Source organism: Protopterus annectens, chromosome 2.part0 (genome assembly GCF_019279795.1).
Source record: "Protopterus annectens isolate FY-2018-M chromosome 2.part0, PAN1.0, whole genome shotgun sequence".
NCBI classification, from domain to species: domain Eukaryota; kingdom Metazoa; phylum Chordata; order Ceratodontiformes; family Protopteridae; genus Protopterus; species Protopterus annectens.
The window spans coordinates 308,082,720-308,106,459 of NC_056728.1; the positions used below are offsets into that span (position 1 = coordinate 308,082,720).

Consider the following 23,740-nt stretch of genomic DNA (forward strand, 5'->3'; position numbering starts at 1 on the left):
TTCAGCTTTCTAGCAGACGCCTGAAGGTTTTGGGCCAAAAGTGACTGGTATTTGGAATTGTTCATAATTCCCTCCTGAATAAAAGCAATCCAAAGCATGATACTGTCACCACCATGCTTCACCGTGGGTAGGGTGTTCTTTTGGTGATGCAAAGTGTTGTTTTTGCGCCAAACGTACCTTTTGGAATTATGACCAAAAAGTGCAACCTTGGTCTCATCAGACCATAACACATTTTCCCAGATGCTTTTGGGAGACATGATTTATTGTTTTGCAAATTTTAGCTGGGCCTGGATGTTTTTCTGTGTAAGAAAAGGCTTCCATCTTGCAAACCTACCCCATAGCCCAGACATATGGAGAATACGGGAGATTGTTGTCACATGTAGTACACAACCACTACTTGCCAGAAATTCCTGCAGCTTCATCAGTGTTGCTGTAGGTCTCTTGGCAGCCTCCCTGACCAGTTTTCATCTCGTCTTTTCATCAATTTTAGAGGGATGTCCAGTTCTTTGCAACATCACTGTTGTCCCATATTTTCTCCACTTTTTGATGACTGTCTTCACTGTGTTCCATGGTATATGCAATGCTGTGGAAATTTTTTGTACTCTTTTCCTGACTGGTACCTTTCAACAATGAGATCCCTTTGATGCTATGAAGCTTCTGTGAACCATGGCTTTTGCTGTAGCAGGCAAATGAGTAAATGTCAGGAAAATCCTACTAGGACAGCTGAACTTTATTTGGGGTTAATCAGAGTCTCTTTAATTGATGGAAGGTGTGTACCCAAGAAGACTGAATGTTGTAATTAAATCAAAAGGTATTTCAACAAAGTATTAGTTTAAGGGTGTGCACACTTATGAAACCAGCTTGTTGTACGTTTTTTACTTTTTATATTTTTCCCCCTAACAGATTTATTTGTTTTTCAATTGAATTGCACAATATTTTCATCTCCACTAACTACCTTGATGATAGCAAGCTCATAAGCCTAGTACTTATTATACAGCAGGAACTTCTCATTGTTACATTTGTTAATGCCTGTTATGTACTTCACAGATAAAGATTCTAGTCGTTTACTGATGTACTATGTTCTTCATCTGTAAATATGTTGTAAGTAATTTATATGTTAAATTGTTAATCGCTATGTACTCCAATGCAACTACTGTCTGTTTATTTTACTGTGGAGCTTTTATCCCCGGGCCTTCGCTGAAAATGGACCCACGTCCAGTCGGACACTCCCGGTCAACAAATTTAAATAAATAAATAAATAATAATACAATAAAATAAATAAGTTATAGGCTACAGTAAAGGTGGAAAAAGTTTTGAAATGATTTATTGTGGTCTCATTTTTTTATATCACAAAAACCTGGCATTTTTAACAGGGGTGTGTACACTTTTTATATCCACTGTATGTATGTATGTGTATATATATATATATATATATATATATATATATATATATATATATATATATATATATATATATATATAGGTCTACTTCATATGATCGAAAGACCATTTGACCTTAACCCATTTGATCGAAAGTTCATTTGATCAAAAACCAGTATTCAAGGCATAAAACTGGGATTTGTCCCCCTCCCCAATGTCATGCGACCCTGGAGTTGGTATATATAGTTAAGGGGGTGTGAAGCCCCCCACCTATTTTCCTTTAAAATCTGTACTTTTTGTTTTATTTTCTTCTTTTAAAGGAAACTGGGTGGGAGGCTTCGCCCCCACACCACCCCCAACTATATATACCAACTCTAGGGTCGCACTACATTGGGGAGGGGGACAAATCCCAGTTTTATGCCTTGAATACTGGTTTTCAAGCAAATGGTCTTTCGATCATATGAAGTAGATCTATATATATATATATATATATATATATATATATATATATACACACACACACACACACACATTGCATTCAATAGCTTTAATTCCCGACAAAAAAACTTTAAAGAAAATGGAAAAAAAATGTTAACTTCATTGTTATGGTATCCTAAAAAGCCACAATTTACTTACAGAAATCATATAACATTATGGGAGTATGGAAATATTAGCTTTCTACGTGTGGAAGCTTATTCTATTGCTGCAAAATTTAGTTATACTCTGTGTAGACTTAACTTGCACTAGTCAATGGAAAAAAACATTGAGGAGAAGATTATACAAAATTGTTAAAAAAATATATCAAATATGATCAATTAGAAATATGTAACAATCCTTTCGTCTTAATAAAATTTACCTTGGAAGGAAATTCACTTCAGTCTTTACACTCTATATAAATGAAATTAGTTCTTAAAACAGTTAAGAAATATATTTTTAAAACTCCATTAATATCAAAATGGAAATATTTATGCTTTCCCACTGCACATACCTCTAGATCTAAGGAAACTCAGAACAATGTTAAAATCAATTTCCTAAAAAGGAATGGATTAGTAGTATGGTCTGAAAGAGGAAAGCTAAGTCACCAGAATCTTTACTGAAAGATTATAAGTTGGATGAATCTGTTAAGTATTTAATATTAAAACCCAAAAAAGGAAAGTGCCAAAAGTTTACTAATAAACAAGTTAAAAAAGCACAATGGTCCAACCGGTCTTAAAACTCGAAACACTTTAATAGCCAAAGAAACGAACACACATTAACGCTGACAATGTTACAAATACGTTTTCATCCAAACAACTTCTTCAGATGAGTATGCTAACCTGACCTAACCAACATATTTAATTAGCTAACAATCAAATAATGACCAATAAGAAACAACACTCACTTAATACTAAAACATATAAATTTCCTAACCCTTTTGTTTAAAATGTTTATAAAAACAATTAATTCACTTTAAATTCATAAATATCAAATGTAACTATTATACATTTAAAAAAATTTAGTTTAAAAACATTCATTTTATTTCATAGTTTACACATGAATTGTTTGTTTAATTAAATAGTAAAATATAATAATTTTTTGTCCTACCGCCATCTAGTGGACAAATGATAAAATCACATATAATGACATTTGATAATTCAAACATAATATATATGGCAAAACTGAATAAATAAATACCTGAATAAAAAATTAATGTGTTTTATGTTGATATAAAGATCCATATCCATTTCTTTAACATTAAAAACTCAGTCTATAATTTAGCAGCTCTGAGCTTTTACACAGGCACAAGAGAAATCATGTTGTTTAGACCAGGGAACCTACAGGCTTCCAACACTATTTGCCAGTAGAGTTCTCTGTATTCCACCACGTTTTTAAGGTTCACATATGAGTTCAGTAGGGAACAAATGAATTATTTAGATGTGAACATACAAAAAATTGATGGACATTTTACATCCAAAATATTTCGTAAAGATACCTTTTCGAATTCATATTTGCACTACACCAGTACTCATCCATATCACCAAAAGAAGGGGGTGTGAAGGGTCAACTAGTGCGTGCTAGTAGGATGACCTCTGAAGACAAGACTTTCAACACAGAATGTGAATATTTGAGGAAGTTGTTTGTCGACAGTGGTTACCCTGTTGATTTACTGGAACAGATACACAAGGAAGTACTGTTAGGAAGAAAAACTAGGTTTGCTCCTATATTAGGGAAAAGTGAAACGCTCAACTCAAACAAAAACACGGAAGAGGAAAATAAAAAGGATATTTATAGTTCGGGCATAATAATTACATATGATGGAGAGACAGGCTTAGTTAGGAAAATCATAGAAAAAGAATGGACAAATTTCGCAACGGTATCTGATTTGAATCATATTTTTGATAGTGAATTGAAATTTACATATCAGAAAAGTAAAAACATAAAGAACCTTTTAGAGAAAGGTATGTATAGAGGAAGCTGGGATGGAAACATGAGAGGCAAAAAGGGTATGTTCAAATGTGGGAGTTATAACTACTGCTCCCACATTATAACAGGGGAAACATTGTTTTTGAAGTCAAGGAATAGGAAAATTAATTTAAATACATGTGTAAATTGTAACACAAAAGGAATGATTTACTTGGCTTTATGTAAAAATTGTGATTCATTTTATGTAGGTAAAAGTGAGAGAAAGCTTAAGCAGAGATTATATGAGCATCTATATGCCATAAGGAGTAGGCAGGAGAATAATGCTCTATATAAGCACACTCGTGTATGCACAGGGGCGCAGTTTGTTTTTTTGTGCTTGAAACAGTTGGTATGGACCCAAGGGTTTGACCATGGGAAACAAAAATAGAGTATAGAGAGCTCTACTGCCAAATAGTGTTGGAAGCCTGTAGGTTCCCTGGTCTAAACAACATGATTTCTCTTGTGCCTGTGTTAAAGCTCAGAGCTGCTAAATTATAGACTGAGTTTTTAATGTTAAAGAAAGAGATATGGATCTTTATATCAACATAAAACACATTAATTTTATATTCAGGTATTTATTTTATATTCAGGTATTTATTTATTCAGTTTTGCCATATATATTATGTTTGAATTATCAAATGTCATTATATGTGATTTTATCATGTGTCCACTAGATGGTGGTAGGACACAAAAAATTATATTTTACTATTTAATTAAACAAACAATTCATGTGTAAACTATGAAATAAAATGCATGTTTTTAAACTAAATTTTTTTAAAAATGTATAATAGTTACATTTGATATTTATGAATTTAAAGTGAATTAATTGTTTTTATAAACATTTTAAACAAAAGGGTTAGGAAATTTATATGTTTTAGTATTAAGTGAGTGTTGTTTCCTATTGGTCATTATTTAATTGTTAGCTATTTAAATATGTTGGTTAGGTCAGGTTAGCATACTCATCTGAAGAAGTTGTTTGGACGAAAACATATTTGTAACATTGTCAGCATTAATGTGTGTTCGTTTCTTTGGCTATTAAAGTGTTTTGAGTTGGACCATTGTGCTAAAAGTATTTAATATTATCCATCAGTAAGAAATTAAATGAATTTGTAGATAATACGATTGAAGAGAAACTGAAAGTACAGTTGTGTACACTTACCATAAATGTAGATGTTCGAGTGTATCCACTGCTGCAGTCATCACATTTGGGTTATCCCTGCCAGGGTAGCCCTAGGCTGGCCGGAATGCCTGTGGCTTAGTATTTCTGCGTCGGTTGCTGTCGCTTCAGGACTGACGTCAGGTAGTCAGTATTATAAAGTAAGGCAGCCAACACCATTACATCAGATTTTCTTGCCCTAACCTATCAGAAGCCCCCAAGTGGGAGCCAGGTTCTGGTGGAAGAACCCCACTAGTAGAAAGTAAATACCAATATGTCCCTTGTAAAGAAAGAGAAGAACAGAAGAGGGGGGTGGAGGGAGGGAAAACAGGACTGCAACAGTGAGTACACTCAGACATCTACATTTATGGCAAGTGTACACAACTGTACTATGTTCTTCGTGTTTCACTGTTGCAGTCATCACATTTGGGTTGATTCCCAAAGCTGAGGAAATGGGTGGAGGCAGTCAAGAAAACTAGGGGCTGGCTAGGATGCCCTGCAAGACTGTAGAGGCAAACCCTGCCCCGGATTTGTAGAAGATAGGCAGGTGGTAATGTTTGGTAATGGTGTGAACAGATGTCCAGATGGCAGCCTCCAGGATGTCCCTGGTGGGGACTCCTCTGAGGAAAGCTGCAGAGGTGGAGGCTGCCCTGGTGGAGTGAGTCTTGACCCCTTTGGGAGAGGCTTTCTTTGTAACAGAAATGGATGCAGTGTGCTATCCATTTGGAAATGGTTTGTTTGGAGATGGCTTTGCCCTCTGCCCCTGCAGCAAAGCTAACCAGCAATTGATCAGACCTTCTGAAGGATTTAGTTCTGTCTAGATAGAATCTGAGCTGTCTGTGCACATCTAGAAAGTGAGGATCCTTTCTCCCTTGTTCTGTGGGTTAGGGAAAAAGGTGGGCAAATGAATGGATTGGTTGAGAGCCACACTTGACACCACCTTGGGCATGAAGGATGGGTTAGCCCTGAGGGATTACCCTGTCAGCATGGAAGATGATAAAGGGTTCCACAGCCACGAGTGCTTGCAGTTCGGACACCCTTCTGGCTGAAGTGATGGCCAGAAGAAAAGCTAACAGGAGAGAAAATTTAGCTCTGCTGAAGAGGCTGGTTCGAAGGGGGGCAGGGTGAGCTTTTCCAACACAAATTTGAGGTCCCAAGCTGGGGTTGGAACTCTTCTGGGTGGCCTTAAGTAGTTAGCCCCTCTTCGGAACTGTTTGATGAGAGGATGTAAGAAGAGGGGTGGCTTTGTGCTAAAATGAGCCGAGATGGCTGAGGGTGTGAGAAAGGGGGCTGCTCAGTGGGGAAATGAGCAGAGATAGCAGAGGCATGAATTTTAAGAGAGGAAAAAGAGAGACCACTGTGTAGCAGGTCAGCTAAGTAATCCAGGATGAGAGGTAAGGAGGGCTGTGCCATATTGGCTCCCTTGAATCCAGGTGCTGAAACTTTTCCATTTGCCAGCATAAGACTTTCTAGTGCTAGGGGGTCTGGCCTCACGTATGACATCTAGAACCTGTTGACTGAGGTTGGCAGACTGATCGGAGGTTAGGGAATAAGCCATTATGCCAAACTGAGGGTCTGCAATTGAATTCTCCTTCCCTCTGGGTCAGGAGGGTTGCAATCTGCATGATATGCCATGATGGCAGTGGGGACAAGCTGCGCAGCAGTGGGTACCAGTGCTGGCGAGGCCAGTCTGGAGCAATAAGAATTGTCCTTGGCTTTTCCTCCTTTATTTTGAGCAGTACCCTGGGGATGAGAGGTAGTGGACGAAAGGCACATACAAATAGATTGACCCAGGGGAAGGACAGGGCATCCACTTTCCAAGCCATGCAGTGATGCTTCCTGGTGTAGAATTTGCTGAGCTGATGGTTGGTGTGACAGGCAAAGAGGTCGACCTTTGGGGTGCCCCATTTCTGAGTTATCAGGGTGAAGATTCTTTTGTTGAGCTGCCACTCGTGTGGGTCCAGAAGATTTCTGCTTAAGTGGTCTGCCAGACAGTTCTGAGAACCTGGTAGGAATTGTGCCAACAGGTGGAGTTGCATGGCAGAGGTTGTGTGCCAAAGAATCATGGCCAGCCTGCACAGACAGTAGGAGTGAGTACCTCCCTGCTTGTTGATATACCACATCACAGTGGTGGTGTCTGTTTTGATCAGGAGAGCCCCTGGGGAGAGAAGGGGCTTGAAATCTGTCAAGGGGTGCTGGACAGCTATCATCTCTTTTTGACTTGATGTGCAGATGGATTTGCTGTGAGCTCCATTGGCCCTGTATGCACCTACTGTCCAGGTGTGCCCCCCAGGCATAGTCTGAAGATTCTGTGGTGAGAAAGGTAGCCCCTTGTTATGGGAGCATGCTGTTGCCCACCAAAGAAAATCTTTTCTGAGGCAAGGTATCATGGGTATAAGAGTCTCTAGGTCTTGGGAGTGTTGACATCAAAGGCTTTTAAGGTACCACTGTAGTTTCCTCATATGCAGTCTGGCATATGGAATGAGTAGAATGCAAGATGCCATGAACCCCAGAGCTTGCAGGATTTTCCTTGCAGATAACTGGGGTCTGGTGGCTAGTTGAGAGAAGTAGGTTGTCAGGAAAGTTTGCTTTTCTGGTGTACGGAATGCCATCTGGAATGCTGTGTCCAGGCTTGCTCCCCCAGGAATACAATCCTTTGGGTGGGTACTTGTTTGGATTTCTTTTCATTGATTGCATACCCTAGGGAGGTTAGTAGGGGACTTGACAAAGGCCAGGTGCTTGAGCAGCTTTTCCTGGCTGTCTGCCTGAATTAGGCAATTGTCTAAGTATGGTTAAATTTGGATATTCGTTTGTCTGCAAAAGGCAATGGCTAGAGCCAGACATTTTGTGAAAACTCTGGGAGAAGCAGATAAGCCAAAGGGAAGTGCAGAGAACTGAAAGTGCAGAGATCCTGCCCTGAAACAGAGATATTTCCTGCATGATTCCCTGATAGGAATGTGGAGGTAGGCCTTTTTTAGGTCTAGGGTGGCTAGCCATGCATTCTTGGACAGCATGGGTAGCAGCTGCTGGAGGGTGAGCATTCTGAATTTTGGTATCACCAGGAAGGTGTTTAGAATGGACAGATCGAGGATGGGGTGCCAGGTGCCCTCTTTTCTGGGTACCAAAAAAAGTCTGGAGTAGAAACCTTGGCCTTTCTATTCTGCAGGAACGTACTCTATTGCCCTCATAGAGAGCAGGGAAAGTACTTGTTTTTGCACCGCTGCCCACTGGTTTGGAGGTAGATCTGGGAACCCTTTTGGAGCTGGAAGAGTGTGGAAAGAAAATGTGTATCCCTGGGACACTATGTTGAGAACCCAGCGGTCGTTGGTAATGTTGGCCCAGGTGCTTGCGAGAAAGGAAAGTTTTCCTCCCAGGGGTAAGTCAAGGTGGGCAGAGGGAGGTGGTGGGTGAGGAGAGTCACTGTGAGTTCTTACCATAAGGGGATGTCTTGGAACTCCGTTTTTGAAGTGGAGGAAGTCCACTGTTTTTATCTCTGCATTCCCTGACTGCTGTCTGGGGGGGTCTGCTTCCACAGGGTCTGGGCTGTACTGGCCTGGTGGGAGCAGGAAAGGACAAGTGCTTGGATGGACAATGCCTGCTGAACCTAAGTGGCTACACCTGTAACAAGTCCCTGCATAGATTTTGCTTTTTCTTCCATCTTTTTTAAGACCTCTTCTGCCTTAGTGCCAAATAAGTTTTCTTTGCGCAAGGGAGCATCCAACAATTTAGATTTAACATGGTCTGGCACGGGCTGTTCCTTAAGCCATGCATGTCTTCTAAGGACAGAACCGGTAACTGCTGCCCTGCAAGAAGCTTCTAGGGTGTCAAAACAACAGTGCAAGGTGTGTTTGGTTACTTGACTTGCAGAATGCATTAACTCTTGTAACTCTTTAAATTCTGCACAAGCAGGAAAGGAATACATTTTTTGTTTGAGGAGTTCCAGAGTATGTTGCTGAAATTTAAGCATATGGAACTGGCAATTTAGTGCTCTGATAACAAGAGTAGCAGAGGTGTATACTTTTTTACCCCATTTGTCTCGTGCTCGGAAATCCCTATCTGAGGGTGTGGGATTCTTAGCAGAGGTAGCTTTAATTCCTTTAGGCCCTTGAGAAATTACCTCAGGGTCAGCAGTAGGATTTTTGAAAAGAAATTTGTGTGAGTCAGGGACTCTAATACCGCTCTGTTTTTTTTGGGTACAGGAGGGAGAGTGTCAGGAGTCAAACTGGATTCCAGGAAAACATCTTCCACAATATCCAGGACTGGGGGAATGGCCAAGGGTCTGTGCTGTGGAAGATCTAAGAATTCCCAGAGTCTCTTTTTAGACTGAGGGTAGCCTTGACTTTCCCATTGGAAATGCTCCCTTAAGGTATGAAGGGTTTCCCTAAAGGAAAAATCCTCTGGGGGAGAGGCTGAAGGAATGGAATCCTCTGCATCAGAATCTGCATCAGAATCCTCATAAGCAGAGAGGGGTTGCATGTCTTCATATTCAGATGCATAAGAGTCATCAGACTCCTGTTCAGACAAAACTACAGGGGGAAGATCTCTTTCTTTTGGAAGGGGTAGCTTGGCTTCCCCTGATCAGCATAATAAGGTCTTCTGCCATTTTAAGCATTTGAGACTGAGGCAAGGAAGCAGGTGCTTGAGTCAGTTTCTTGGGTGTGGTTTGCACCCTGGGCCTAAGAAACTCGGTAGTTTTCAAAAGAACGGTAGTGTGAAGGACTTCCTCGGAAGTTGGTGCCAGCTCAGCGGCTCCGGACCCATCCAAGGGAGACACAACTGCAGGATCCTTAGCCAAAGAAGAGTTTTGCGACATACCAGACTCCGAAAGGGTCTCAGTAGCAGCCTGCAAATCCACAAAAGCGGGCATCAGGGGCTGCAAAAGCGCCTCACTGAGGACCGGAGAACTGACGGCTAGCTTAACAGAAGTGTCGTTGGTAGGTTTGGACCTGTGCGGTCTGTCTGTCTTTATCTTTACATTTTTTTTTGGAAGATCTGCTGTCGGATGGTTTACTGAATCCACATTCAAGGATTATAAGCAAAAATATCTAGTTACAATAAGGGCCCGTTGACATATAGTTCTGGCATTGAACAGCACAGAAGCGACAGCGGAGAACGTCGTGGTCTGGGCCCAAGCAAGTGACGCAGTAAGAATGAAAGTCTCGGTGTGGTATTTGCTTTCCACAGGCGAGACAATTGTTAACTTTTTCTAACGTCGATTAGTGCAAGAAAAAAGGATCCCCAATGAGGTACTTGGCTTTAGAAGAATTCAGCTTCAATTCGGAAGATGAAACTCAGGTAGCAGCCAACCGGCACTCATGCGAACTGCTTCTGCTTCGGGCTCTGCGGCAAGAAAGACTGATGTAATGGCATCAGCTGCCTTACTTTATACCACTGACAACCTGACGTCAGTCCTGAAGCGACAGCAACCGACGCAGAAATACTAAGCCTCTGGTATTCGGGCTGTCTGAGGGCTACCCGGGCAGGGATAACCCAAATGTGATGACTGCAACAGTGAAACACGAAGAACATCACTATTATATTAATATATAATATATTATATCATTATATTAATATATGAATGCTATCATCAAAGGTAAATTGACCTACAAAGGAAGCCTGTACAAGTTATGCAAGTTAATTATAAATAATAATTTTGATGCAAAATTCTGGAAAGTTTTAGATAGTAGTGGACTGAGTAACTCAACAGATAGTATTAGTTAAATCAGTTAGTCAAACTTCAGGTTCATACTGGACAGTTTTTATGTGGAAATGTTTATGCAGAATGTTTGTTACTCCCTATAAAAACTCTAAGTTTAGTAAAATAACTTATTTAGTTTGTTGGAGATATAGTAAAGATGTAAAAGCTGATTGGACATAGGTGTTTATGGATTGTAAAAAATTAAATGTATGTTTTTAAGGGGTCATGGTCTGATAATTTTTCTTTAACTAGATCAATAATACTAATGAATGTTCCACTTACTGTATCTGCAAAAGCCAAACAATATATATATATATATATATATATATATATATATATATATATATATATATATATATATATATATGTATATTGGAGTCTTTTGGAAGTTGCTAAAAAGGTTATTACAAAAAATCAGAAATCAAACTCAGTGACTACATTCAAAGAATTTTTTAAATTAAGCAGTAATACCATATAAAATTGAAAAAGAAGTGAGTAGAATAAGACTTATAAATCATGCTGAGACTTCTTTGTAGTTGGGATAGCCTTGAAATGTTGCTACTGAAATACCAAGACTCAATGTGTTAACTGTACAAGTTTACCTTGCTGACTCAGTGTATTCCTAATATTGCATAACAGTATGTGAAGCTGAATTTCTTCCTTTCTGTGTATATAACCTAACAGCAAAAGGTTAAATTAATAAATAAAAAGTTTCTTAAAGTCTGAAGAGACCATGCAGTTTGTTGCTGTTTCCGGACTCCCCATACTTTGTCTCTTAAAAACATCATCTGTTTCACTGGTATAATTTGATCTAGTCCATTTTACAGTTAGGGTTACCACCTGTCCCACTTTGCGAGGGACAGTCCCTCTTTGGACAGTTGTGTGTCAAAAAGAATATCTGAAACACCTAGATATTATAAGAAACAGAATAAGCAACTAAAAATGCTACAAGATATTTTTTTTTATTTAAAAAAATAGTGAAGTTTTTTATCCTGTGTACTGTATGTTTTGTTTTTGGTAAAAAAATCCTGTGTTCTGTAAAAAAATGTGTTTACAGTAGGACATTTTTGTGAAGTGTTAGTTCCATATCATGTACCCAGGGTGGTGGTCACTTAAAGATTCAAGAAGAGTGTATGCTTTAATAATGAGTTTATTGTTAGAGGTCAGTATTCATTCTAGAATGCTGCACCTGTTTTTTTTTTTTGTTTTCTTTGTCAATCTTGATTGGGTTGGATAGCAATTGTATAAGGCCAAAGAGGTTAACAAGTGACCTTGAGGGTTTTTGTTTTGTTTTGGATTGTAGGTTGAGATTAATGTCTAGTCTACGTTGACATCTCATAGAATTACAATGTCTTGTTTATTATTACAGGTAATCCAGGACAACATGTTATGTAAGGTTTCAATATTAAATGCAGTATTAGCTAGTGCTGTGGCACAGAGGGCTAGAGACCTAACTAAGGCTCAGGTGACGTAAGTTTGATTAGCGGCTCTGGGGTCTGAGGTGATGGTAGAGAGGGATGGGTGTGCCTTTCTTGGGGGGGGTGGCAGATGTTCATCTAGGTGTTTCTGGGGAAGCATAGGTCCAAAGACAGTATTATGAGATAATCATAGGGAGGGGAGTGGGACAAAACAAGGGCAAGTCATTTACAAAAAATTCCTCCCCCTCACAGAAGTTGCCAGCAAGATTCTCCATCCCCCCTCCCCAAGATGCTCTTAAGTGCCACATCAATCCCAGCTCGGAATCAGAGTTAGTCTAGGATGGAAGGAGAAGCTGGCAGATCCAGTGATGCACGGACACTGGAGTAAGGCCAGAAGGTATAAAGCAATAGTGTGGAGAGGACAAACAATATATTAATATTACAGGAAATTAATATGTCGGCTATGTGCAGCTCTTGATAATCATGTTTTAGGGTTGGTATCAGTAGTTTACTTTTGTCAAATGTCGTATTTAAATGCTGGTTGTAATAATTTCTGGGTCACTGCTATAAAGTAGTATTCTAACCTTCTGTTCTTTTTGTTAGTCTACCTACTTTTAACATAACAAAGCTGGGGGTAAAATCTATTCATCCATTAGAGTTTAAGCCATGTTTCAATTATACTTAGAATGAATGATTTGAAGTAATCAGTCCAGGGATGTAGTCCATCCCACATCTACATGTAGTCAAGTGCAGCGGTTAGTGTTACTACCACACAGCAAGAGGTTTTCCGGTTCGATTCTCGGCTGGGATGCCTTCTATGTGGAGTCTGCATGTCCTCCCTGCAGTCATGTGGGTTTCTGCTGGGTGCTCCGGTTTCCTCCCACATTCCAAAGACACGAATTAGGTGGATTGGACACTCTAAATTGGCCGTTGAGTGGTTTGAATGAACTACCACAGCAGGGCTAGCCACCTGGCAGAGTAAACCTTGGCTCGAGAAGATTGTCACTTCAGAAGTGATACCCCAACCCCATATGCAAAATTAGAAAAGGGGCTGAGGATGGATGGTGGATGGAGTCCAGAGATGTAGTTGTTTATGTCTGTTGGTAATACTTCTAGCATTTACATGCCATGTTTAGTTTTTTTTTGAGTGTTGGATATAATGTTGGAATTATGATAGGCTGGATCCTGATTTGGGCATATGTCATGATTTCATAAGAACTGGGTAGAAGTGTACAGTTTTATTGTACATACTTAACTGCTGAACTCTTGTGATTAACTCTGACTTTTTTGTAGTAGTTTTTCTTTATATATGTTACTATATGTACTTCTTTATCACTGTAACCCTGAAATGACCCATAACTGCACTCCTCTCTCAAACCCATGTTATATTTGATAATACATTTTTTTATTAAAAACTGCACTGTATTACATAGACTGGGCTGTGCAATACCACCCCACAATGTGGCTGAATATGATCTTAGGCACAGTCCACTTACCCATTTAATAAAGATCAAATAAACAAATGAGCAGTCACACATCTCTGTTACTAAGTGATAGCTCTTGGGTCTATGTGACGTAATCAAAACGTGAAATACCCGACAACCATAACATCGACACACAACTCAAACGCTGAGAAATCCAAAACACCTAAAAGACGAAATTCAACATATTGACTTACCATGGTTGGCCAACATGAATGGAACTGCATTTCCTAATCATTTGCGATAATTAGGAAATGTAATACCGTTCATGCTGGCCAACCATGGTAAGTCGATATGATTTTGTCTTTTAGGTGTTTCAGATTTCTCAGCGTTCGAGTTATATGTGTCAATGTTATGGTTGTTGGGTATTTCATGTTTCGATTATGTGATATAGACCCTAGCTCTCTAGGCTGGGGTGAACCATAAGAGCTACTAATCCATCAGTGATGAAACTCCTACATGACGGATGAGGGAGTGCGGTGGTCTGGTCTTTGTCCAACTTTTTACTAAGTGACTAAGAAGGCTTAAAGGAAGAAGTAAGCATATCCTCACTAGAGAAAACAGTCTGACCCCAATTCTCAATGGCCTTCTCTAAGGGCTTGTCAGAAAGCAACTCTTTACACTGGCATGTGACTTACCATGATTGGCCGTTACTATTTTCATTATTATTTTTAATCTTCACGTTAATATCGATGTTTTAATATGGTTAACAGTTTTACTTATTTACTATAACTGTGCTCGATTATGTACACCTTACCAAATATGAACCTAACCCATAAAATGGTTGTCTAGTACAGTCTTCTTCAATCCCCTATAGAATGATCAAAGCTTGAGCCATGGAGCCTTACATAGACAGAAGCAAGTGGCTGCAGTCCTAGCCATGTTGTCTATTATGCTGAATGTACAACAGACATGATACACTAATGAAGGTGAATTGTTAAGGATCTACTCTGCAGGGTCATACTCGTCTGAGCCAGAATACACAGACAGCTCTCCTCTATAGCTTAGAGATGAAACATGCAGAATAATTAATTCAAATCATGCAGACCTACACTGTAAGCAGTGTTGATTCTATTAGCAAACCCATTTATGAATGTTCACACTCTCTCCATGAGAAGAGTGGTCAAATGCCAACTTTTCTGAGTCCTATGCTGACCAGAAGACATGACACAGGAATCTCCCTTGTAATCTGATGAAAAGGGAACTGTGCAGGGAGTGTCCTGTTGAAATGGTCTGCCTTTCTGCATGTTTAAGAATCCAAATGCAGATAATTTTAAACAGTAAACATAATATCTAGAATTAGAAACTCAAAGGAGGAAATGCCCATGATTTGACTTTTTTTCACCCAAGCCAAGAGTTAAGATTCTTTTCACAGAAGAAACAATGGAGAGATGGCCAGTGTAAGCTGGATTTCATAAGCATAAGGGATTCTGCAATGGAGGGATCCTGAAGACGGTGATCTAGTAGTCGAATAAACCTCGCTGCTCTATCATTTGCTGGTACAAAAACTATCACCCCCCCCCCCTTAAGCCCTGGCCACAATCAAGCACTCAAACATGGGGGAGATGGTTACTACTGGTTAGCATCCTGCACCAGCACCCCTTGTACAATGGCTCGGGGGAGCAAAAGCAATCCTCTTGGCTGACACTAGCCACAACAACCAGCATAACATAATAACAACCAAGTACGGGACAGCAAGGAGTCTACCACAGGCAATGGAGTACAGCTTCATAGAGAACTAACATCAGTCAAGCAATATTTTGGGGGTATCTGCTCCAAAATGATCCCAAGACAAATCTTGATAATTTAGAGGGCCACAAACAAAGCCAGATAGATGGGCATACATATTAAAATGTGAGCTTCCTGTCTACATACCCCCAAGATAATTATAGATTTCTATTGCATTCCATGGTATATTACCCAATATCTACATTCCTTGAAATCAAGTAACAATGGACAGGTATATAGATTTGGAAAACCTTTGGCTTTATATACCCTGCCTTAAGCCAGGTACAGAGCAACTTGACAGAATATTGTGAAGTTGCATAATCACTCTTAGTTTTGCCTTCTCTGCATGCTTCTATATCAGAACAGACTTTGGCACAACCAAGTCACTCACTCACACACTGTAAACACCAAAGGAGAAGTGAGACAATCTCATGCTACAACAATGAGCTGATTAGTGAAGGACTGGAAGCCACCATGGAAAGTGGAAACTTAGAAATAAAGGTTTGAACCAATATGGCATGGAGTCCTTCAACTTCTCGTGTGTGTGTGTGTGTGTGTGTGTGTGTGTGTGTGTGTGTGTGTGTGTGTGTGTGTGTGTGCGTGTGTGTGCGTGCGCTCATGTTTTGGATCTCCAAGCATGCATTATAGGCATTCCTGGTCCCACTCATCTCTCCTAAATGCTTAAGAAGGCAGGTACCAAGCTTTTCTCAATTAAACTAGTGAGCCAAAGAACTGAAATGCATCAATGCCATGATCCAGTCATGTACATTTAAGGACATGTGTGTGAAAGTCATCATATTTAACCTGGTAGCCATCAGTATCATTCAAAGATCGATGCCTCTTAGACACCAAACAAAGGAACTTAGGAACAATGCAAGCCAAGTGAAGATTTGAAATGCACAAGCAAGTAGTAAGAACTGAAGGTCCCTGAGGAGTTACAGGCACCTACTCCAATGACAAAAAGGTGTGTACACCCTGAGCATGGAAGCACAGCATCTGTAAGAACAGCCACTTGAAAAGATACAGGATGCACTAAAGCATTCCAATCCCTGCAGAGAACCACATAACATCCATCATTCTTTTGGGTCACTGAAACTTAACTTATGCAAAAAACAATAAGACCAAGGCCCTTATAGTGGTGTGAGGGCATTCTCAAACTCTGTGGTTATTGTCTGAGAAGCTGAAACATCTGGCTTCATCTAAGATACTCTAGTTAACAGTGAGGTTACTGACACTCAGGTTGACAATATCGCCCGTGAGAGTGAAGATTAAGCAGAACAGTTGGACCTCACCTAAAAATTACAAAAAGGACAGAAGACACACTTCTGGCAAAATCCTATTCCCACCATGAACATATTTGACTTAATGCTCCACCTTATGGATTACTCAGGGTGTGGCTCTTGTGGGATGTCTCTGCTACAGCATGATTGTTCTAACCAGGCTTTCCTCAGTGACATGGTGGATGCTTGCTACAGCTAACCAAGGCATTTAATCCTACTAGGTTTGAGTCACTTGCTCCTACCAGTGATGACCGGTCTCCCACAGGAGATGAATGACCCTGGGAATGACCACTGCTGATTACACATGTTGATTTTTCATGCAAAGCTTATAAATACATTTCCAAGAAACATGCTTTTGTATACCCTGCATCCAATAAAGTATACATGCTGCATTTATATGTGGATTGCAGAACCAACAATATAGTTCATATAGCAACTTGGGGAAAAATGCTATATTTTTATGCTGCAAAGACTAACAGACTATTTAAGGAATGTATTTTCAGGCAGATGATTGCTGTCCGACTTGGTGATTACAAGAATGCACTTACTAGGCATATATCATCCAATAATAATCATAAGTTTAATTTTATAGCATTACAGACTGTGCAGGAAACAGTAAGGGGTGGTGACATTATTAATACAGAGATTGCTAAAATGAATTGGATCGGTACAATAAAAGCAGATAAGATACCAGGATTAAATGGGAGTGCCCCACTCAGACCTGCCTTAAAGGAGCGTAGGCTCTTATGATGAACTTGACTGGTTAATATTCTTTTAAATGCTTTAATCTGATAGATCTTTTGAACTGGATCTGAAGAAGCATCTTAAAGTGAAAGCACTCATCCATTTTATTATTTTTAAATATATAAATATATATATATATATATATATATATATATATATATATACATACACACACACACACACACATATATATATATATATATATATATATATATATATTTTTTTTTTATTAAAGTGTATGCCTATAACTGTGGTAGTCACACTGTGTTTTGTCTCTTTAGTCATTAGCTGTGTTCAGTGTAGACTTTTAGCTGTTGTCAGTGCATTTTTGTTTTTGACAGAGGTTGATTTTTTTTCAGTCAGTTATAGCCTCCCCCCCTACTGGATCCTGGCATTTTGGTGATTGGGAAGATAATCGGATATGGCCTAGGTACCATTCACACATCTACATAGAAATAGACAGATGAATACATATGTGCCATTTTGTTTTCTGCATGTGAATACTTAAAAGTATTAAATAATTTAAAGTCTTGAAAAAAAAAAAATCTGTTCAACTTTTTGCTTAAGAATTCTTAAAAGGTCTTGCATAGTTGAGGGTCTAATGTCTTCTAATTAAGTATGTCATAGCTGGCAAGAGGAGTAAGCTGACGTTCTTTGTGCTCATGGTGGCCTCCGATCTTGACAACACCACCTTCTCTGATCCAGCCTTTCCAAGCCCTGGTCTCTACTGGTACTACATAGAACATCTGCCTCCAATGGCATATCATGCTCTCCTCTCCTTGCTGACAAACGTGAGTAGGCATAGTCTCAGCATTCCTTCTTCACCGTGCCAGTCTCCAACAGCCACCCAAGCAGCTAACAAGTTACATTATTTAGGTCATAGGTCATTATCCCTCTACACCACTGGAGCTACATTTGAATCAATGCTTAGAACGTAAACACAACTCAGTCTCCACGTTAAGGATCAAATGGCACTCAGTGGCCTGAGACACTACAATGTTTTAGTACTTTCTACATCACACTATGGAGCACAAAGTCAAATGCTTAAGTCCAGAGAACACAGACAGCACTGGCAACTCCCAATATTTGTGCAAGGACAGAGCTGATCCACAATATTCGTGCAAGGACAGAGCTGATCCATTGTCCTATGGGCAGGATGGAATCCGCACCAATTCACCTGATTCAGAGGTCTCCCATCTAGCATCTTGGCATACGATTCCCCAGGGGGCAGGGGACTGTCTGCCCTTTATAAAAAGAGCACATCCTCCTGCTCCCCATTTTGAAAATGGGGGCCTCTACCCTAGAGGTACTGTCCTAAAATTCCATCTAACACTGAAAAATGTTATCCACTACCCCACGACAATATGTAGTACCTTCAGTATTTCAGGACAGATGATTTGTAATAACATAGCCACATATGCAGAAGTGCAGACAAACCTGGACAAGTGACATCTTGATAACTGTACTGTTTTCTGTCTGCTTTACTTAGACTCCTGCAAACTAAGCCTTTTCTATTAACAATATTTCAAAGGATGTTGACAAATAAACAAAAGGGAAACTTCTGATAAAAATACTATTTAAGATTAAGTCCTGAAATATTAATTAAAAAAAAAACAGAACTTTGTACTGTATTAACTGTAAATGGTCGCTTAAAACCAATAACAGCTCCTGTACTGGTTTTATCTCAAACACCTTTGAAACATGAATATTTCAGGCCAAATTCATGGTACAGATTGCTGTTTGTTTAACTCTTAGCTACATATTCACTAAAGTACTGGCTGTGTTAATCACTACCACTACTCCATACACAAATGCCCTCAGAAAAAAGCCAACAACAAAATGCCTTACCATCCAGTGGATCGCCAATTCGAAGCTGTTTATAGGCGTTGATTAATTTCGGCACCACTTCATCATGAACGCTTTCATGCAAAAACTGAAAAAAAAAAATAGATAAACACATACATGCCACTCTGTTTCCTGCATGAGAATACATTTTAAACGTATAAGTTCTGAATAATTTAAAGTTTCAAAAAAGTCTGTTCTTAAAAGGCCTTATGAAGTCGAGGGTAAAACGTCTTCTAAACGAGTGTCATAGCTGCAAGAAGCTGACATTTTTTGACAAAAACATTCATAAGAAATGCCTGTAAATCAGTCATTCATGCTACAAATAACTTGTGACCACAACAGAAAGTATAACAGGTGCCCCAGGTTAGAGGGACCAAGACAATTTCACTGCAAAAAAAAAACATGTCCGATTCCACCACATTAACACTGAAAGTCAAACTCTAATATTTTGTTGAAAAGCAAATTCAATAAAAACGCATAAAGCATAAAATATAGGGAAAGGTTACTAGAACGCTTGCGGAGTACACAAAGTATTAAGCATGGCTGCCCTGACTCATAGTCCCCCCCTCTTGTCACTCAGTAGTGTAGCACAGACTCACTAAACAATGAAAGGTGTAGCACTGCATGAATATGAGATATGCAGGGCAGGGTCTATGCTAATGAGGTGAATTTGTATCTTAGTACACTGCTCTAGACAGTAAAATTGCTTAGTACAGAGATTCACTGATGCCAGTGCCAAGATACTTCTATGTAGAACTGTGCACAAAATGCCCCTGACCATGAACCAGTTTAACTGTGTACACCTATAAATTTCAGTGGACGTAAATCTGCTGACAGTGAAGAGTAACAGTTTCACCTTGTTCAGACTAACCTTTTTGGTTAGTAGTTCAGTGAAGTGCTGGTGTATGACAGGCTATGCAAGTGAATGTCTGTTTCTGTATGCATGTGTGTGTGGGGTATAGGGACAGTGGGTTTTGAGAGTATATTAGCATGAATGCTTATTCTAAGTGTATGCTGTGTACATCTGTGGCTGATATGGTTCAGGTTGTGGCTGCAGCTTGGAGAGGCCCTGGATGTGTTTGCCTATGTAACCTTTTGACTTGTCTGTACCTGCTTTAGTGAGTCCCATACTAAGGGGAGTAATGGCTGAAGAAAAAAAAAAAAGGCCAGCATATAGAAGTGAGAGATGGCCATTTTTGGAAGTATTCCCTTTTCTCCAAGGTATGGTAATCTCAGATTTGGTATATGTAAGTTCAGGAAGTGTGGAATCTTGCAACCTGCAAAATAAGAAGTTATGTACTCACCATAACGTTCCATGTGAGTTGTTCCATCTCGCCTTCATTCTTCACTGATGGGTTCGGAGCAGATCCCTCGACTCCGACACGGCCGTCAGCAAGCTCAAGGTTTACCAGTTGCTCGACACCCAGCCCCTTATCCCATAATGCACTGCTGGAATTACCTCAGATCTTGTTTGCTGCGTGTACCATATCCTTGTAAGAGGACTACTCTCCTAAGAGAGGGAAAAAGGAAGGAAATGGATTACAGGATGAGACCAACGTCTAGGTCAACTGTCAGCCAGGTGGGGGATGGAGGGAGGGACGTGAGAATGAAGGAGAGATGGAACAACTCACATGGAACATTATGACGAGTACATAACTCCTTAATGTGAAGTTGTTCAATCTCGCTGTTCATTCTTCACTGATGAGTAGCAGGTCCCTAGCACCCTCAATCTTGGGTGTCTCACGGGAGTATATTCTTCAGGACCGTAGAACCAAAGGAAGCCCTGTCCCTGGAGGCCTTATCCACCTTGTAGTGAGTAATAAAGGTATGAGGCTTAGATCAAGTGGCTGCAGCACAGATGTTGTCAATGGGCAATTTGGCTTGAAATGCAGAGGATGTAGAAACTGCTCTGGTTGAATTAGCTTTAATTCTGTGTAGTAAGGGCATATTAGCTGCTGAATAAACACAGGTGATACAATTAGACAGACAATTAGAAAGGGTTTTTTTAGCCACTGGTCTACCTTTCCTGGCTTCAGAAAAGGAAACAAACAGTTAGTTTGATTTTCTAAAATCTTTTGTCCTATCCAAATAATATCTGAGCTGTCTATGAACGTCTAGTTTGTGCAGCATATACTCTAGTTTGTTGGAATAGTTGGGGAAGAAGACTGGCAATTCAGTGACTTGATTGATATTAGACTCAGAACAAACTTTAGGTAAAAAGGAAGGATTTGTCCTGAGAGATACTCTATGAGCATGAAAAATCATATAAGGAGGTGTGATAGACCAGGCTTGAAGCTCTGACACTCAGCTGGTGGAAGTAATGGCCACTAGAAAAATGGTTTTCCACGACAAATATTTGAGATCACAAGATGATGTGGGTTCAAAAGGGGGAAAAATGATGCAAGATGGCATGAAATTCAGATTCCAGGGGGAATAAGGAGTTTTTACTGGAGGCGTCATGTGAAAGGTCCCTTTAAGAAAAGCCTTGGACAACTTACTCCCAAGATGGAAATTAGATATGGCAGCTAACTGGACCCGAATTGGAGCCGCTGCCGCTCCTTCATTAAAGACAACAGTTAAGCATTCCAATACAGATGTCAAGGGAGCATGAAAAGGATCAATGTTTTGTTTGGAAGCCCAAATGGAAAATCTCTTCCACTTACTACAATATAATCTCCTGGTGGAAGGTTTGAGAGAAGACAAAAGGATTTGCCTCGTGTCATAAGAAAGGTTGTGAAGCCTAGCTCTGTGGGGAACTGGAGCAGCCAAGCTGTCAGCTTCAGGGACTGCAATGAAGGGTGAAGATCCTTTGACAGATGTGTCAGGAGGTCCGGAACTGGTTCCAGAATCCATGGATCCTCCAAGAGATGATGATAAAGAAATGGGAACCAAATCTGCTGAGGCCAATGGAGGGCTATAAGAATGATGGTCCTTCCCAGCGACTTTGCTTTCTGTAAAAATCTTGGCATTAGTGGGATTGGAGGAAATGCATACAGAAGACCCGGGGAGGGGCCAATCGTGTAGGAGTGTGTCTCTCGGGGGTTGTCCTGGAGGGGGAATTAGGGCAAAGTAGCTTCTGCATTTGGTGTTGATGTGACTGGCAAAAAGGTCGCAGCAAGGCTGGCCCCATTTGTGGAAAATCCTGTCCGCAATGTCCTGATTGAGGGACCACTCGTGTGACAACAAAATTGCCCTGCTCAGTTTGTCTATCACGTTGGATCTCCCCGGGATGTGCATTGCCAACAGAAAGTGCTGGGATGACACAGCCCACTGCCAAACTCAGAGCTTCTCGGCAAAGAGGGTACGACTTGGTCCTACCCTGTTTGTTCAAATACCAGACCACTGACATGCTGTCTGTCTGAATTGCAATTGTCCCTAGAGGAAGAGAGCCCTGAAAGTACTGCAACGCTAGTACTGCTCTCATGTTTAGAACATTGATATGCAGATGTGATTCTTGATACATCCATGTGCCTTGGGCAATCTTTCCCTGAAAATGCCCCCCCCCCCAATCAGGGAAGCGTCAGTGGTCACAGTGTTTATCGGTGGGGGTAGTACAAATGGACAACCTATTGTGACATGAATCGACGTCAACCACCACTGAAGGTCTCTCTTGCAAGAATTTACCACAATCATATGCTTCATTGGAGGTTCCTGATAAGACCATTGAGTGAACAGTAGCCACTGAAGAATCCGCATATGCATCCTTGCTAATGGTATGGCTACAATTGCTGCTGCCATCAAACCCAGTACTTTTAAGACATCTGCTGCTGGAGCTCTGTCTTTTGACACCAGTGAGCTGACATGTTGGCGAAGAAGTGAGACCTTTCAAAAGGTAGACAGAGTGGTGGCTTAAGTGTCTAACTCTGCCCCAATAAAGACGATATGCTGCAATGGCGACAAGGCAGACTTTTCTAAGTTAACAGTAATGCCTAAGTGGTTGCAGAGTGTCAGACTGGATTCCCTTGCCCGAATCAGTTGATGCCTGGTGGTGGAGGTAAGGAGCCAATCGTCCAGGTACGGAAAACACCTGGAATCCTAGACGCCTCAAGTGAACCGTGATCACTGCCATACATTTGGTGAACACTCTGGAGGCTGTAGTGAGACCAAAGGGCAGGGCTCAGAATTGATAGTGACATGCTCCCAGCCAGAAACGCAGATGATCTTTGGATGGCCTGGTCATCTTTATGTGGTAGTACGCATCCTTGAGATCGATTGAGCACATCCAACTGTCTTTCCCTAAAAAGGAAAGTATAGAATGAAGTGTGACCATCCGGAACTTCTCTTTCTTGACAAATTGGTGGAGTCTGCTGAGGTCCAAAATGGGTCTCCAGTCCCCGGTTTTCTTTGGAACCAAAAAGAATCTTGAGTAATTTCCGAATCCTGTTTGGTCTGCTGGGACTGGCTGGATGACTTTTTTCTAGCAACTTGTAGACCTCTATAGTTGTTTGTTGCCTGTGACTGGGTGGAACGTCCGGGATTCTCCTGACGAAAGTGGGAGGAGAGGAGAACGGTATGAAATACCCTCTGGAAACAATAATTTGTACCCATCTGTCTTTTATGTCCAGCCA

General features: G+C 40.3%; 1 protein-coding gene across 1 annotated transcript in view; it reads right to left on the reverse strand.

Moving 5' to 3' along the window:
* Positions 1–23,740, reverse strand: part of ALDH7A1 (aldehyde dehydrogenase 7 family member A1) — a 760,748-nt gene that overhangs the window by 204,454 nt on the left and 532,554 nt on the right. The window contains exon 12 of the mRNA XM_044060782.1: positions 19,176–19,260. Coding sequence (XP_043916717.1) covers positions 19,176–19,260 — 85 coding nt within the window. The remainder of the gene's footprint in view (positions 1–19,175; positions 19,261–23,740) is intronic.